The sequence below is a fragment of the Cebus imitator genome, unplaced genomic scaffold (assembly GCF_001604975.1).
Source record: "Cebus imitator isolate Cc_AM_T3 unplaced genomic scaffold, Cebus_imitator-1.0 Scaffold422, whole genome shotgun sequence".
In the NCBI taxonomy this organism is placed as follows: Eukaryota; Metazoa; Chordata; class Mammalia; order Primates; family Cebidae; genus Cebus; species Cebus imitator.
In genome coordinates this window covers 1,624,236-1,643,050 of record NW_016107737.1, presented here as the reverse complement: position 1 = coordinate 1,643,050, position 18,815 = coordinate 1,624,236, and the positions used below count along the sequence as shown (strand labels likewise).

Genomic DNA, 18,815 nt, shown 5'->3' with positions numbered 1-18,815 from the left:
GTTTGTGTACACTGTCATTAAGAACATCTTCACTATGAAAAAAAAAAAGGCTATGTTTCTGACACGACACCCTACAGGTTTACCTGGTACTCAGAATTCAGAGAAACAGGCTGGTCTACTCATGGAGTTTGGGGTTAAAAACCTATAGTCCTATAGGAGGGGGAGGAATAGAGATATGCAAAGGGGCAACCAGAGTTCACCTATAAAAAGAGCTCAAGTGAGGCCCCGCATGGTGGCTCACACCAGTAATCCCAGCACTTTGCAAGGCCGAGGTAGACAGATCACCTGAGATCAGAAGTTCGAGACCAGCCTAGCCAACATGGTGAAAACCTGTCATTTTTTAAAATAGCTGGGCCTATTGGCAGGTGCCTATAATACCACCTACTTGGGAGGCTGAGGCAGGAGAATCACTTGAACCTGGGAGCAGAGGTTGCAGTGAGCCAAGGTCGTGCCATTGCACTCCATCCTGGGTGACAAGAGTGAAACCCTGTCTCAAAAAAAAACAGAGTGAGAGCTCAAGTGTTCAGGTCAGGTGTGGTGGCTCATGCCTATAATCCCAGTGCTTTGGGAAGCTGAGGTGGGAGGATTGTTTGAGGTGGGAGTTCAAGGCTCCAGTGAGCTATGATCAAACTACTGCACTCTAGCCTGGACAAAAGAACGAGACCCTCTCTCAAAAACAAAACAAAACCAAAAAAAGGTCAGGCACAGCACCTCACACCTGTAATCCCCGCACTCTGGGAAGCCGAGGCAGGCAGATCATCTGAGGTCGGGAGTTCTAGATCAGCCTGGCCAACATGGTGAACTCCATCTCTACTGAAAAATACAAAAAACAGCTGGTGTGGTGGCAGGAGCCTGTAATCCCAGCTACTCAGGATGCTGAGGCAGGAGAATTGCTCGAACCCAGGAGGCGGAGGTTGCAGTGAGCCAAGATCGTGCCATTGCACTCTAGCCTGAGCAACAAAAATGAAACTCTATCCCAAAAAAAAAAAAAAAACGACTGGACATGGTGGCTCATGCCTGTAATCCCACCACTTTGGGAGGCCAAGGCAAGAGGATCACCTGAGGTCAGGAGTTCAAGACCAGCCTGACCAACATGGAGAAAACCTATCTCTACTAAAAATACAAAATAAGCCAGGCATGGTGGCGTACTCCTGTAATCCCAGCTACTTGGGAGACTGAGGCAGAAGAATCACTTGAACCCGGGAGGCGGAGGTTGCAGTGAGCCGAGACTAAGCCATTGCACTCCAGCCTGGGCAACAAGAATGAAACTCTGTCTCAGAAAAAGAAAAAAAAAAAAAAAAGCTCAAGTGTTCAAATCTTAAAGACAGAACTCTCAGGGAAAAAAAAAGAAAACCGGTTGGCAAAAAGAGAGCTCAAGGTCCCAAAGCTGGCATTAGCCCTAGGGAAGGAGGGCAGGTCTTAGCTTGTAAGTGAGGGGCAATTAATGGTAACAAATGACAAGCAAAGCTGAGGAACCAGGCAGACCTGAAGCTTAATTACCAGTTGCCCCAATGTCCCCCTCCCCCGAACAAGTAAACAGCCCTCACCATTACTATTCTAATGCAATATAATGGTGCAATCAACCATTTCTAATAAAGCAACCGGAGCTCCATTAAATGTGCATGTACCTTCTGTGGCTTTAAAACATATATGTTAGCAATGTTGTTAGGTTTGGTTTCATATGTAAAATCATAGAACTTTAGCAGTTAAAGAATCATTAAAGACAGCCTAGTTAAAAAACCTCACTTTACTAGTCAGGAAAGTGAAGGCCATAAATGTGATTTACTGGGCGACACAATTCTACTTAGTAGCAAAACCAACGTGAATCCCCACATCCATTCCGTCTCATGCTATTTCCCCTGTATCTTCCATTCTGGTCATCGTCATTAAGTAAAGAGTAGGAATGATGGTTCCCTGATGACCCAGCAACAGCATGACATGTAGAGAGAACTAGAGTGTTATGAATTCATGTCACTTCAGATGGACACCTCCCAAAAATGCATCTACTCGCCCTATGATGTTCTTACTCCTTTCATCTTAATACCACGGCTGTTTGAGATAGGGTCATTTATTATTCCAGGATAAAATTTTCAGTCTCAAGAATGCAGCAGATAAGCAAAGAAAGACTGATTGTATAATAAACAGATTATGTTACAAACCTAAGTATAAGTGCCCTTGGTCGTTTCCTCAACCACTAGATGATAGCAAAATGGGATGTTAAAATTCTTTCCTTCAACAGTTAGTTACTTGGACATAATATGCACTTGGTGAAAATTCTCGGTTACAGGTTGCATATCCCTCATTCAAAACATTTGGGACCAAGACTGCTTCTGATTTTGGGTCTTTTCAGAATTTGGAATATTTGCATTATACTTACTGGCTGAACACCCTGAATCCAATAATCTGAAATCCAAAATGCTCCAAAGAGCATTTCCTATGAGCATCATGTCAGTCCCAAGATGTTTTGGATTTTGGAGCATTTAGGATTTCCTATTTTCATGTTTGAGATGCTCAGCCCGCACTTTGGTTTCCCATCTGTCAGCCATCTCTAAAGGAATCCTTCAATGTAAACAAGTCTTCTGTACCTACTGCTCTACAAAGGCTTACTCCAACACCACCACCAAAGAAAGCACTTCACGTGTGACTTTTATGAACATAACAACAGTTAGAATTGAAGGCCAGGAGCCAGGCCCAGCAGCCTATGTGTAACCTGAGAAGATCAATTTACTTGTCCACGCTTTAGTTAGCACTCCCGTAAAATGGGAACTATACAGAGCTCATAAAGCTGTTTCAGCGATCAAGTGAGATGTTGTACGGAAGTATTTGGCACAGTACCTAGCACATGATAAATATTCCAATGTTGGTTGTTATTAGAACTTTAAATCAGTTAAGGACGCTAACAACAAAGTTCTGAAAGTCAAAGAACTCCACAGACACCTGGAGTTTCTCTATCAGAGTAGTTCACAAATGTTACCAGTTTTAAGAGTCAGACTAGCAAGCAGAAATAAATCTCTCCTTTAAAAAGAAAACAAAACAGTTTTTTTTACCCTGTTGTAATTTTACTCGTGAATGTAAACTCAGAGGTGTCCAGATAGCTGGTAACACCTTACTTCAGGGTATGTCTATGGAAGCAGTTCCAGAAGAGATTAGCACTTAAAATTGGTAACTGAATAAAGTACATGATCCTCTCTAATCCACTTTGGGGAAGACCAAAGTAGACTGGTCCTCTTTAAGTAGATTGCTTACTTTAAGTGGGCATCAACCAATACACTGGGGGCCTGAATAAACAAAAAGGCAGCAGGGCAAATTCCCTCTCTGCTAGAGCTGAGACACTCATCTCCTGCCCTCAGACACCCAGGCTTCCCAGCTCAGGTTATTAGGCTTTCAGATCCAGCTCACGACTCACACCCTCCCCTCCACCTGATTCTCAGACTCTCAGGCATTTGAACCTGGTCTGAACACCACCACCAGCTGTCCTAGTTCTCCAGGCTACAGATCATGGGACTTCCTTATAACCATGTGAGCCAATTCCTACAACAATTCTCCTCTTAAATCTATCTCTTCGGCCAGTCGCGGTGGCTCACACCTGTAATCCCCCAGCACTTTGGGAGGCCAAGGTGGGCAGATCACCTGAGGTCACGAGTTTGAGACCAGCCTGACCAATATGGTGACACCCTGTCTCTACTAAAAGTACAAAAATTAGCTGGACATGGTGGCAGGTGTATGCAGTCCCAGCTACTCGGGAGGCTGAGACAGGAGAACTGCTGGAACCCAGGAGGCGGAGGTTGCAGTAAGCTGAGATCACACCATTGCACTCCAGCCTGGGCGACAAAAGGGAGATTCTATCTCAAAAAGAAAAAAAATCTCTTCGTATCTCTTCATCTATCCCATTGGTTCTGTTTCCCTAGAAAATATTAATACACTTTTATATTAGGTAACTCTACCGGGGTTACACGACAATGACAAACAGGTCTATGAAATTAATTTCATGAGAAGGCTAAAGACAAGTGTTTTCTGAAATCCATTTTCTTAAAGGAGAACAATGAGAAAGGCCAGGATCTCCAGTTTTACTTTACTATCCAGCAACATCCCAACAAAAAAATAAAGGCATCACTAGAAAATAAACTCTGGGTCAGAATAAAATACAACCATTAAGGCTTATCATTTTCACAGATCAGCAAAATATCATAGAAATTAAAGAACAAGAAAGTACCTGAATCAGCCATGTTATGCTCACCTCCCAAAACTCTCTTACCAGCCACGGGGGGAGCCTGTTATTCATTGACTGCAGGTCCTGGAGATTCCCCACGTTTCCTTTCCATTTTTAGGCTGCCACCACCTACTCTCCCACTACATATACTAAGACTTAGTACAGAATTTTCCCTCTCATTTTTGCTACACATAGTAACAAGAGAACAATTCCAATGTAAAGGGTTTTATAATCACTAAAAATGGGAAAAGATTAAAAAAACTAATACAAGAACTAAGAATCTTACAAAGCTTTAAAAAAAAATGTCTTACAAAGTTTCTGTCTGTGGTTGCTAACTTCTAGCTAAGCTGATGGACAAGTTTTTCAACTTTATCCTCGAGGGAAGCACTCAAATGTGTAATTTTTTTTTTCATCAAGGAACCCTGAAAAGTCAAATCCTTGTAGAACAATTCACTAAGGTTCTTTAAGTAGGCAATAATCTCAAGCAATCTCTAATTCTCATAGGTTCAGAATAGATGACACCAATTCCCAGGAGCCTTACCTCAAAAAGCATAGCATCCCCTAGGAGGTACTACCCCCCTTCCTGTGTCTATCTTGGCAGGGAAACCATGCAGCGAAACTAGCCAGGTCCTCCTGAGAGCCATATCCATCCCAAACCATGTGAGGGTGAAAGAATAGTTTAAGTTGCAAACGCAGTTGCCAAATGCAATAATTAGTAATGATAAACCCAGATATGTCCATCAAGCTAAAGGACCAAAAGAGAAAGAAGTATGTAGTGATGAACTTCAAAATGAAGTTCTAGGCAGACTTCAGCAAGAACGTGGGACAGAAACTAGACAGCAATAGGCTGAAAATGAAATAAGAGGTAAGGAAATGAAGAGGATGGATTCAAGCTAGTTTTCAAGAAGTTCACTTGGGAAGGAAAGAGTGGTCATTCAATCACAGTGCTGCAAGGGAGTATTTTAAGAAGAGGAGCTTTTTTAACAGAGGAGGAAAGGAAGTGGCTACATACAATGAGGAGAAACATCACAAACTCGGGGAGAAGTTCAAGATAAAAAAAAAAAAAAAAAAAAAAAAAAGGGGAGAAAAAAAAAAAAAAAAAAAAAAAAAAAAAAAGAAAAAGCTTACAAAAAAGAAGGTGAAAAACTGGAGGAAGAAATAAAAAAAAAAAAAATCCCGGTAAAAGACACTTTTTACTATCAGATGAAGACTGGGAGTTTAAGCCTTGACCTTGTATGTTGGTTATGCTTCTTTGAAGAGTCTCAAGTTTATCCGTGACAGATTCTTCCTGCTTAAGGATAATGCAAGATTCTTTCCAGTTCTACTTAAGAAAAAAAAAAAATAGTAAGAAAAATGAGACCTCTTGTACAAAGATTTACTGAGTGCTCATGTGCTAGACACTAGGGAAGCAGAGACAAATATGGCCATCAAGAGTCTACAATCTGGTAGGAGAAGCAGGGTTGCAAATAAATAATTCCAAAACAGCATGACAGCTGTCATAACGCAAGAAAACAGGAGGTAGGAGGTCATCCCAAGGAATGGAAGAGCCAGACTAACACTGTCCACTGGGCTAGACTGCATGCACTTCCAGGTTACTGGAAAGACTTTAGAATTCTAACTACACCTTGGTCATAGAGGAAGACTTTACATTTGGTCTCATTTAAAACAAACAGCCAGTTAAAAATGATAATAATAAATCTAATAGAAAGGATACCCATCTTAAACACCAAAAATGATAATAATAAATCTAACAGAAAGGATATCCATCTTAAACACCACCCTGGAGATGAATACACAGGTAGTCAATTTCTCTTTGCCTTTTTCATGAGAAAAGAATCAGAAAGAATTGCACAATAAAACAAAGAATGCTTTTAAGTCTTATCTTGATGGGAAATGAATCAGTTTAATTAGACTTAGATCCAAGCAGGCTTAAAGAAAGAACATTTTAACAACTATGTTAATGAACCTGCATTACAGTTACATCTCCACAGTTGCTCTTTCTTTCAATTAAATAGAAGGAGGGTTTAGACTGATCATTTCCAGCACAATGTACAACCTGCTTTCTACTATCCCACCCACAATACGAGACCATGGCAGCCAAGGCTGTTAAATGCCTGTCACTATATTAGGTGATACAGATACAAGAGAAAACGAAGTCTCTGACACCTCAATAGAATTGACATTCTGCCGGGCACAGTGGCTCATGCCTGTAATACCAGCACTTTGGGAGGCCGAGGCAGGCAGATCACCTGAGGTCGGGAGTTCGAGACCAGCCTGACCAATGTGGAGAAACCCCGTCTCTACAAAAAGTACAAAAAAATTAGCTGGGTACACTGGCACATACCTGTAATCCCAGCTACTTGGGAGGCTGAGGCAGGAGAATTGCTTGAACCCAGGAGGCGGAGGTTGCAGTGAGCCGAGATCGCACCATTGCACTCCAGCCTGGGTAACAACAACAAAAAAAAGAACTGACATTCCAGATAGGAACAGGTCACATACTTGGAACCATGTATTCTAACTGAGAAATGTCCTCATATCAGGAATGAATTTAACACACGAACATTTACCAATCACCTTTACTAATCACATACTGTGTATATTTCCAGTGCCCGGGGAGAGGGCAGAGAATGGCACCGGGATTGGGGAGCTTAGACAACTTAAGGGAACCTCTACATCCCCCAACCATGATAGGGGACACATTTATTCTTCTTGTGTAGAGACATCTTAGCTTTCAAGTACAATTCTTAAACAGGTGGGGAAAGTACTTTTACATACAGAGTTAGCAATCCTGAGAAAAGATTTTCTCATGCTTAACACATTACTGTCTTCAAGCAGAATCATAAAAAGGGCTTAAAAACCTAAATAGACTGAAGCCTAAATTGTCCATGGTGAGGGTGATGGATAAGTTAGCCTTCTGTGTGTGTGATACACAATTCTATCTGCACCCAACCATGGTGAGCACTCAAGAACAAAAGATTGTAAAGGTGCACAACAATTCAATCATTATGCAATTTAAACTTCAGAAGACAAAATTGGGGAAAGAAAAAAAAGACAAAAAACGTTAAGTTTTAAAAATCGTATTTAAATTAAGAACCAAGAATGTCAATCATCTGAAATGATGAGGCACTAAAAGAAACTAGCGAATGCCTGATACCCCAGTTGGTTCAGTTTTGCAGCCTGGCAGCAACCTACGTGTCCTGACAAAGAAAATCTCATGTCTCTCCGAGATGCCTGTGAATAGCAGGCCCTCAAATACTGTTGCACAGATGCCTGCTGCAGTTAGACATTCTCGTTTTATTCATTTAACTCCCCAGTACCTCTCTAAAACCTTATTGTCCTTAACCCTGGCTTCTGCGCGTCACTCTCGGCTTTACCAATGGCTGTTTTTCTTGGCTCTTATGAATAAGGCCCCGTCTTGAAGCTCTCAGCTCTGTGTCCTACAAATGTCTCTTGATTTCATCGTGTTTGTTCTGCTTAGACCAGCTCCTCCCTCCCACATGAGGCAGCTGCCCTCAACTGGCTCCTGTGCTTTCTTCTACCTTCTTTTGTTGTGGCAGATGACAGATGGGGACTAGGGTTAACCCTTCAGGTTGCTGGGATACAAAGCAGCAGGTTCTCAACCCAGGTGATATCGGAACCACCCCATGGGGCTCCGAAAAATACCAACGTCCACGCTCCATCCCTGAACAATACATCAGAACATGGGGTCTGTGGCCAAGCCTCCGAACTTTTAATGCTCTCTCTTGATTCAAATGCAAAGCTGAAAAAGGCTCAAATGCAAACTGACCAACCAGGTTATCGGAAGGTGGGGATAAGTACTCCCCTGACCCTGGGACCTAAATGTATGTAAGCCTAATGCAAAGGGATCTGGCCAGGAGCATCCTCACCATTTCATTCCAGTGCGCACATCATCATGGTCTATCTGTGTCATGGCATGAAAAATCTTGGCTAGAACTGCCATAAATAAGGCAGGTGACTGTGTAAGTCAACTAGCAAGTCTAAGACATTCTAGAGAGAGGAAAGGTTTTGTGCCCAGCAGTGGGACATGGGAAGAAAAGCAATGATGGTCATAGAGCAAAAAAAAAAAAAAAAACCCATCAGTCCCTTTAGCAAGGTTGTTCTCAAAACAGTCTTGCAAATTTTCCTTTAGGAACTCCCATTGCCCATTTAGAATTTCTCAAATTCCGGCCAGGCGCGGTGGCTTATACCTATAATCCCAGAACTTTGAGAGGCTGAGGAGGGTGAATCATTTACAGTCAGGTGTTCGAGACCAGCCTGGCCAACATGGTGAAACCCCATCTCTACAAAAAAATATAAAAACTGGCTGGGTGTGGTGGTGGGCACCTGTAATCCCAGCTACTCGGGAGGCTAACACAGGAGAATCACTTGAGCCCGGGAGGCAGAGGTTGTAGTGAGCAGACATCACACCACTGCACTCCAGGCTGGGCAACAGAGCAAGACCCTGTCTTAAAAAAAAAGAATTTCTAAAATTCCACCTGCTATCCCCCTGTTGAGTATAACAATGAAGGAAGATGCAGGTTAAATCACATCAAAAGGAGCTGGATAGTCACGTCTAACCAGGGAGAGATATGACAGATAATGAATAGCTAGAAGGCAAGAGGCTAGGAAGAGGTACAAGACTAAGAGAAAACTGGTCTAACAGACCAAAAGAAAAGTCAAGCCAGAGATAAGAGTCCCATACATCCACAAGCAGGGGTGGCACTGAATAACTCTTTGCTAAATGAATGCAAAAGCAAGTTTAGGATAAATTTAGGAAACCGGAGAACAGATTATCAAGAATGTGACTGGAGAAGAGTAAAAATCAAAAGCGAAATTTTTGGTCTTTGGCCAGCCCACACTGTATATAGAAAGGCACATTTACCCTGGGACTCACCATTTACAAATAAGAACAAGAAGATCAATGTGTTGAAGATCGGGGGAGAGGGAGGAAGGTGGTGCTGGAGTATTTTTCTATCAGCCTCTTAAACCTTCCATTTTTAACCTTCAGACCCTGAACAGGAAGGATGTGAGAAGAGGAAATGCTTTGCTAGGATGAAAAGCAAAAGCAGGCTGGGCACAGTAGCTCATGCCTGTAATCCCAGCACTTTGGGAGGCTAAGGCAGACAGATCACTTGGAGTCAGGAGTTTGAGACCAGCCTAGCCAACATGGTGAAACCCCATCTCTAGCAAAAATACAAAAACTTAATCGGGCATGGTGGTGCATGCCTGTGGTCAGAGCTACTCGGGAAGCTGAGGCAGGAGAATTGCTTGAGACCAGGAGGCGGAGGTTACACTGAGCCAAGATCGTGCCACTGCACTCCAGCCTGGGTGACAGAGTGAGTGCCTATCTAAAAAAAAAAAAGCAAAAGCTCAGTATCTGTAATGTGCTCAGCATGGTACTAGAAGTGGCCAAGACAGACATGTGCCTTCCGGGAGCCACCTACCTCATCTCTGTCCCACTCTACCGCTACATGTAGGTAATTCCCTTACTAGACATGCAACATTTCTGAAACTTTAGTCAAGGCAGAAAAAAAAGCAACCTTGGGAGGAATAGTGTACTTTGTAAAGCTCCCTCTTCAGACTAAAATTGTCTGTATTTGAACATAAATGCAAGCCAAACCATACCCATAGATCATGAATTAAAATTATATTGTCTTACGTTAAAAACTTACTGAGCAATTTTGCATCTATAGTTTCCAAATCTTTGAAAAACTGAGTTAATAAGCTACTAATACTCAAAGCACTCTGTATTCTAATCTTTGTGTACAAGAAAAATGTTGACCCAATAAATTAGCTATGTTCTCTAGATTTAAGATTCCCCCGCAGCATCAAATCAGTAAACAAGTGCTTCCTGAGAAGCAACTGAATGGAAAAAGAAGTAATCACGTGTCATTTTCTGAGTTACTTTCTGGAGTTTTTACTTCTATCTTTGTCTGTTTTTTAAACCATCTTTACAGGCTCCTGGGAACAGAAGCTGGAGCTGCTTTGGGAGCAGCCTCACCAAATGTTACCATATTCATTTGTTTTGGGACTTGGTATCTTGCCAAACCCACCAACATCTCTCGTGTACTCTCCCGGTGCTGGAGGACTCTAAGCAGGCAAGAAACAACAGAACTTTGCAGCTGGATGATATGCAACCCTGTCAACCTATCAGAAAAGCCTGCGATTTGCATTCATGGACCAAATGCCAAACTGTGCCCCCAATCCTGCATGATTTCTGAGCAATATTCCTGGTAGGAGTTCAAGCCACTTCCCAACACCGTCTATGTGTGCTTGCCAAGTAGATCACATGTGACCGCAGATAGATTTAATATACCCATCCTTGAATCAGGGATCCCACAGCTATGAACCTAACAAACTAAATAAACATATATTATCATGTGCTTTAATAAGATAAACATGTGAATTCGCATCCGTCTTCTGTTCCCAACTTTTCCATCTCCTAGCCATATCACTGTTAGCATTACTCTTACCAATAAAGAACAATTATGTACCCACCCATACTCGAGGCGCTGTGCAAAGACAAGTCAGAGTCCTTCCTTTCAAGATTATGTGCATTCTGAGAGCAGCACCAGCATCATAGAAAGCAACACAAGAGCACAAACACTAATAGCTGACTGGGTTCAGAGATGGAAAGGATCAAAATGCCAGAACAGTGAAGAGTTTGTAGCAGCCGAGTTGGTTATTGAAGAATATCCCAGAATTTCCCAGACTGAGATTCCAAAGCAAGGGTGCCTTAGCCAAGGCACACAGTAAGCGAAGTATAAACTCTACTCAGGGGACGTTGCATTTGTAGAGAAGACTGATCCTTGGATGAAAGCATCACGTCAAATTTTAACCCTGAACCCCCCTGGCACTGTGTTTACAACACAACACCGCCTCAACCAACATCCAGGGAAAAAGTAACCTGTGCTGGGTATTGAGAAATGAGGCTGCAGAGGTATGTAAGATTTTGCATTCAAAGATAACAATCGTACTCTTGATCCAGTGGCTCTGCTGGTGAGAATTCGGGCCATGGCGTCTTGCTGGCCTGCTGATTACAATCACTTTGCTCCTCTCTCCCTTGGCTCCACTCATCTGGCAAAGAAGAAACCTGGCCACACCCAAGGATTCCCATCTCTAGGCTGAATCTAGGTGGAGAAAAACAATTGCACTGTCCATCTCCCTTTCAATCTGATCAGAAGGCAAAAGTGGAAAAAGATCCTCCCTGCTGACTTTCCTGCAATCCCCAGTAGGTTCACATTGCAAAAGAACCATTTCTCTTCACTTTCACCTTCCACTTGGCCCCCTTTTCCCTCGCCCTACCTAAATGTCTTTGAGAAAACAAAAGCAATGAGGCTAGAATTCCCTCTTCTTTCCACCTTCACCCCACTGCCCTCCCACCTGCCTTGACACCCGTGTTGCACCATTTCTCCCATGACTAGGTGTTTTGCTGAACCCTACCCACTCCAGAAGGGATCACACCAGGTTCAAGAAGAAAAATCCAGAGCTAGGGAACAGAACATGGAGCTTCACTGAGGGCTTACATGCAGGGGAGACAGTTCAGTGGTGGTGGGCTGGGGAGGATAACTGCACAGTCCAGTGGCTACAGGCGGAGCAGAGAACCTTACAACTTGCAAAAAGCATGCAGTTCACACAGCATCTTCACTTAGCACCCTCCCCGTTTCCACTGGCCAACCTTCAGTTAACCCCAAACAAAGGGCCCTGATCCCCAATATGGCCCATGTCCATGGAACAAGATGGAGACTCAGGTGTTCCTCATAGATTAAAAAAAATGGTTTTCCAGGTGGGTCACTCTGGGCCTCCCTAGCTTGGAACTCCAAACCACATCCAGACGCACCTGCCATCCAGTCATTCTCAGGCTAAGCTTAAGTTATTGCTATCTGGTGCGTTGATTACACATGTGGGGATTGAACTTCCCTGCTGCCATCAAAAGCCAAACGCTTCATCTGTGCTCCCATCCCCACGTCTCTCTTCAGGCCACCCAACCTGGCTTATTCACCTGTGATGCATGGACACTGTTCAGGAGGACACCAGACTCTCGGCCATCAAATCCAGTGCTGTCCATTCCTTGGTCTTTCTGGCTTGATCTCTCAGTACCTCAACTGGGGAGGCCATTCCAGTCTTGACACGTAAACTTCTCTTAGCTTCTGAGATGAGATTCTCTCCTGGTGCTCCCTCCAGCCTCTGCAGAGGCTCCTTCTCAGGCTCCTCCATGCTCCAGTGTGGTCCTACCTGTGCCACCTCCTCTCCCCTGTGCCCACTCTCCCCTAACTGACCCCCAGCCAGGTCTATGTAAAGCTCTTCCCACTAGTCGACTGATAGAGTCTCTCCACTTCAGGTGGGCCAGCCACCACCTGCCACCCTTCTTTCACCCTCTCCCCACTCAATCCAATCCTTCCCTCCCTTCAGGCTATGCTCAAGTCCTAACTTCTCCAGGAAAATAAAATACCTTCCAGTGACTCCCCAGCCACACTGATCTCTCCCGTTTGGGCTTTCTGAAGCACCGAAACAGTCTCCAGCACAGGATTTATTACTTAATTAGGGACAGTCTTGTAATTGTTCCCTAAATGTCTGCATCCTACTGTGCTAATCCTTCCTTCCCAACTAGATTTAAGTTTCTGAACAATACGAGCATTTTTCTTGTACTTGATACTGAACCACACCAGCTATGTCCAAATAATTATTAGTTCTTTGATAACAAACATGAACAACCAAAACTCTACACTATTTTAATGTGTTCTTCTGAGAAAAACCTGGAAGTTATCTGACAAATTGCAAGTAATTTTTTTATGCTTTTACTTGTTTAGAATCAACAGGTAGCATCATAAGGAAACCACATTTAGAAAAGCAGTGATACGTTTAACGTTTCTTTGAATGAAGTCCTCAGAGCTTTCAAAACCTACAATATTGATCAAGATTGAATATAAATCACAGAAATATAGTAAATAAGTATATTTTCAACAAAAACATTAAGTGTAGGTAAATTTTTGTTCAATTTGTGTATTATAATAATAGAGGCAGGGCAGTGGTTCATGCCCTGTAATCCCAGCACTGTGGGAGGCCGAGGAGGGTGGCTCACAAGGTCAGGAGTTCGAGACCAGCCTGGCCAATATGGTGAAACTCTGTCTCTAATAAAAACAGAAAAATTAGCCAGGCGTGGGGGCGGGTGCCTGTAGTCACAGCTACTCAGGAGGCTGAGGCAGGAGAACTGCTTGAACCTGGAAGGCGGAGGTTGCAGTGAGCCAACATTACACCACTGCACTCCAGCCTGGGTGAAAGAGCAAGGCTCTGTATCAAAAAGAAAAAAAAAATAAGCTGGGTGCAGTGGCTCATGCCTGTAATCCCAGCACTTTGGGAGGCTGAGGCAGGCGGATCATGAGGTCAGGAGATAAAAACCATCCTGGCCAACATGGTGAAACCCCGTCTCTACTAAAAATACAAAAATTGGCTGGGTGTGGTGGCTCGTGCCTGTAATCCCAGCTACTCAGGAGGCTGAGGCAGTGCTTGAACCAGGGAGTCAGAGGTTGCAGTGAGCCGAGATCATGTCATTGCCCTCCAGCCTGGCGACAGAGTGAGACACCATCTCAAAAAAATAAAGTAAAATAAAATAAAAATAATAGAGGCAGTTTAATCCCTCAGTACAAAAGTCTACCTGAGACAAGGGGGACACACAGTTAAGCCTAGGGTATCTGCCAGGCCTCTCTTTAAGCATAGCTACAGAAACAAATGTCGTTCATTAATACTGTTGAAGGGTCTGACTTACAGGCTACGATGAAGACCAGTTCATCCACTAAATAGAAATAGCTTTACTTTTCATGATTAAAAATAAATTCTATCTCATCTTTGCCATTCTCCCAATTCCCATCCGTTAATTTTCCTCTCTGTGGCCATATCACAACTCAGCTAGAAACACCTGGCCACACCTAAGTGATAAAGGTTCAAACCAGGGAGCCTTCCTGTCCTCGACTCAGCCCCTACAGACACCTCTCTGACCACCTTGGGCACTAGACACTTGCCTTTGGCATTCCAGCAACACCAACTGCACAGCAGCATAACCAGATACTGTCCTCTCCAAACTCTGGGGTCCCCCACTTCCGACCCCATCATTTCCTCCCCTTGTCCCCTCATCATTTTCTTCACAGTCACTTTTTTTTTTTTTTTTTTCTAGGCAGAGTCTCACTCTGTCACCCAGGCTGGAGTACAGCGCCATGACCTGTGCTCACTGCAACCTCCACCTCCCGGGTTCAAGTGATTCTCCAGCCTCAGCCTCCCTAGTAGCTGAGATTACAGGTGCAAGCCACCACGCCCAGCTAATATTTGTATTTTTGGTAGAGATGGGTTTTCGTCATGTTGGTCAGGCTGGCCTCGAATTCCTGGCCTCAAGTGATCTGCCCGCCTCAGCCTCCCAAAGTGCTGGGATTATAGGTGTGAGCCACTGTGCCAGGCCCACAGTTATCTTTTTCTTCTTTCCAGAATTGGCTCAGGATCCTCAATTCCACTAGGATTGAGGGAGAAGGCGGCCTTGGTTACCCTTTTCTTGGTTTCTTTTGCTACATGTGCACCCTGGTAATAGAGCACTGACTATACTGTTCTGGGACTTAGTCATGAATCTTTCTCCCCAAATATCTGTAAGTTCCTGGAGAAGAAAGACCATGTTTTATTTGTATTCTGTCATGAGCTGCACAGTGTCTCACAGAAAAAAATGTCCACGTCCTGACTTTTTAACGTAATCTTATTTAGAAACAGGGTCTTTGCAGATGTATTTAAGTAAAGAATCTTGAGATGAATCATCCTGGACCTAGGAGCAGACCCTAAATTCAATAACTGGTATTCTTAAAAGTGAAAGAAGGGGATTTGAGACACACAAACACACAGGGAGAAAGCCAAGGGAAGACAGATGCAGAGACTGAAGTTGAGGAAGGAAACCCTTAATCACCTAGGCATCTAAGACCATCTCCCCCTTAACTTCCACATTGCATTTCAATAGGAGAAGTAAAGGCTGGCAGACTGGGCGCCACCTTTAATCACCCAAAGGCATGGTATGGAGGAATCTTTTGGGAAGGCATTGTTTTTACTTAAAGATGATCAAACTCCCACCTAAGTTGCAAACCCCACGCCTACTCCATGGACCAAGACCCTAACACATGTAATTTCTAGAGTTGTAAACCTTTATAAGAGCAGGGATTTTCTTTGTTAGGGGAGCTCTGCTATTTGGGGCATCCAGACCGGCTGCAACTCCTGGCCAAATCAATCACCACTTCCTTCCCAGTTCGGTGTTCCAGAGGTTTGTTTCGCAGCCTTTCCGGCTTCAAAGTGATGCTGCCCTAAGCCAAGGAAAACCAGAAGCTGAGAGAAGCAACCATTCTTCCCAACGTCCTCAGAGAGAGAATGGCCCTGCTGATACACTGACTTTGGACTTGTGGCCTCCAGAACTATGAGAATAAATTTGTTGTTTCAAGCCACCAAGTCTGTAGTAATTTGCAGCAGCCCTAGGCACTAACACCCAGTCCAAACTTCAACAGGCTACCTACTACCTAGGGGCCATCAACAAAAACTGTGTTCAACTAAGATGAAGGCAAGAGGGGCTAATGAGAAAGCATCTGAACTGCAGGACGGGAATCTGGGACTTCGACTCGGATGCCACTCTACTATGAGAATTCTGGGGAGTCCCTAATTTACAGTAACTCTCTATTCTTTAGTAAAATGAGGAAACTGGCCCATAAGACTATATACGGGGTGCCTCACATACCTTGAACCCTCTTCAGCCAGAACAGCTTTCTTCTTCTTTTTTTTTTTTTTTTTTGAGACAGAGTTTTACATTTGTTATTCAGGCTGGAGTGCAATGGCGCCATCTCCACTAACTACAAACTCTGCCTCCCAGGTTCAAGCAATTCTCCTGCCTTGGCCTCCCAAGTAGCTGGGATCACAGGCACCCACCACCGCACCTGGCTAATATTTTGTATTTTTAGTAAAGACGGGGTTTTACCATGTTGGCCAGGCTGGTCTCAAGTGATCCACCCGCATCAGCCTCACTAAGTGCTGGGATTACAGGTGTGAGCTACCATCCCCGACCTTAATTTTATTTTCATCTAAAAAGCTTTCCGGCACCAAAAAAAAAAAAAAACCTGGATAAAAATGACATTTCATAGTTATTTATATTTTAACCAGTTCATATAAAATGTAGTAAAATAGTTTGATAATATGCTGAAAATCAATTTCCCCTATTTTTTTCTGCAAAGCAAAATCAACAGTTTACAAGTAGTTGACAAATTCCAGCGGGAATTGTTGACACTTTTAGGTCAATAAAACTGGACATAAGCATGAGTCAACATAAGTGCCATTCATTGACCCAAAACCTAAATGTTTATAACGTAACTACATGATGACTAATTTTTGCAGAGTAACAAAGAAAATCTCCTCCAACATTGGGATTTTCTCCACACGGAGTGTAATTAAAGTCCTATACCCAAAATTTCCACTTCAAAGAATCTGGCTAAGAGATAAATAAATATAACTGCTGCCACCACCAAATGGTAACGGGTTAGTAAAAGAGGCAAACAAAACAAAAACCCTTTCACCCATCTTCATGCCTCCATTAACAGACACATAGACACAGTTTTCATGGTTAAATGTTTCCTAATTCAAAAAATGGAAATGACGGGTAAACAAAGGTGTTAGTAATGGAATGTATGCCTGGCCTACCTGTATACACTCCAGCTGAATTTGACTTACATTTAAAATCATACTTCAAGTGTTTTCATAGATCATGCTGCGGCCCTTGCATTTCTGTTTGTATTGTGGCCGCTTTCTTTTTTTAGGAAACCAACCAAAACAACACAGAGGAACGCGGAGCCCAGGGACTCACATTTCAGTTGAACAAAATATCCATGAGAAACACTGAGACTCAAAACTTTCCAAACCAATTCATCCTTTTGAAAACAAACTCGACAGTCACTGGGCCAACTGTTCAGCTAGAATTGGCAGAACGACGTTTGCAAAACCAAACCGTGAATCCCAGCACAAGTGACTTACCAAAATTTTTCCTTCCAGGTGGAAACTCAATCCGAAAACCAAAAGTCCCTCGAGTTGGAAGGCTCAACAAACCCCCCGTTTTCCGTCCCAAAGTTCCTGGCTTTTAAATATGAGGCCTCACAGACACGAAAACGGGAATGCAAGGTACATGCACAGACTGATCTGAAATGTTTCCAGCCCTCAATAACAACTGTATCTTTAAAGGTGCTCTTTAGCTGTAATAAAACTAAGATAGCAAAAGGCAAAGGAAACGTCTTGGGGTTTGGGCTCGCACACAGACCTTCTGTTTCGCAAACTCTACCGCCTAAGTGTTATTTAATTTGCAAAGAAGCACAAGGACTGGCGCTTGTAATCAAGTATTGTGTTTTCTGGAAGCCCCAGCCCAGGATGAATGAGGTTTAACTCTGCCAACAGCGTGTTTACTCGCATCCTCACGTGGCACGGCGCGGCACCAGCGCTGCGCTCGGGACAGCGCGGGGCGCGCCTGAGAACCCGAAAACTTTACTTTGCAAACTAGCGGAGCTGGGAAGCAGCTCGGACGCAGATTGGGTTGCCCTTCCCTGAACTGCACCCATGCCAAGCACACGAGCTCTTTCCTTGCACCACCCCCTGCCTACAGCTCCACACAAAGGCGCGTGGGTGCCGGCATGACCCCTCTCCAAAGTTAAGCGGAGACAAGAGCCAAGCGGGAGAGGACCGGGCGCCCGGGCGATACTCACAGGGTGACCGTGCGGTTGGGCAGAGTGTCTGGGGGCAAGACCTGCGCGAGCTCCAGGCTGCTGCACACCACCTTGCCCTCGGCGGCGCCCGCCGCCCTGCCAGCCCCTCGGGGCCGCCCATCGTGCTTGCAGCCGGCGGGCAGCGCCGCGGCGCCGCCACCCCCTCCCAGCAGGGCGAGCAGCGCTAACAGCGCGAGCGGCAGCAGCAGCGGCGGCTGCGCGCGGCCCCTCAGGCGTCCGGGCGGCTCCATGCTGCGGGCCGGGGCCTGCGGGACGAACGGCGGCGCACTGGCCTAGCGGGCCGCCCCGGAGCCGGGGCGGGCAGGAGAGCGGCGCGGGCCCAGCGGCGCCCGGAGCCTCATGGCGGCCGGAGGACGGGCCCTCCCCGGCGCCGACATGCTCCTTTGTCCGCTGCGGCTGCGCTGGGCCTCCAGGGAGCAGGGGGTCACGGCCACACAGGTCCCAGCGCTTCTCTACCGCCCGGCGCGAGCACCGCCTCCTCCTCCGCCGCCGCCACCTCCTCCCCGGGCCAGGACCCGCGGCGGCTCCTCCCCGCCTGCCCCCGCCCCCGCCCCTTCCCCTCCCCCTCCTCCTCCGCGGCTCTCCGGCTTTCCCGGCGTCTGCCGCTGCCCGGGGCTCCCGAGAGGAGGCGCGCGCTCCCGGGACCTGCTGAGTCCGACTGCGCGTCCTGGCCTTAGCCTCCGGGCAGGAGTTGTGGGGGGCCCGCGGGAAGTCAGTAACTCGTGGAGAGAACGGAGGAAAGTTCGAATCCAAACTCCAGCAGCGGTGTCCACTCTCCTGCGCGTTTCCCTTCGCCGCCACCGCGCTCCAGACAAAGTCGTCCTGTGCGC

At 45.1% G+C, this 18,815-nt stretch overlaps 1 protein-coding gene across 1 annotated transcript in view; it reads right to left on the bottom strand.

The window, feature by feature from the left end:
• Positions 1 to 18,483, bottom strand: part of ADGRA3 (adhesion G protein-coupled receptor A3) — a 127,929-nt gene extending 109,446 nt beyond the window's left edge. The window contains exon 1 of the mRNA XM_017509817.2: positions 17,965 to 18,483. Coding sequence (XP_017365306.1) covers positions 17,965 to 18,215 — 251 coding nt within the window. The 5' untranslated portion in view covers positions 18,216 to 18,483. The remainder of the gene's footprint in view (positions 1 to 17,964) is intronic.
• Positions 18,484 to 18,815: the final 332 nt, after the last annotated feature.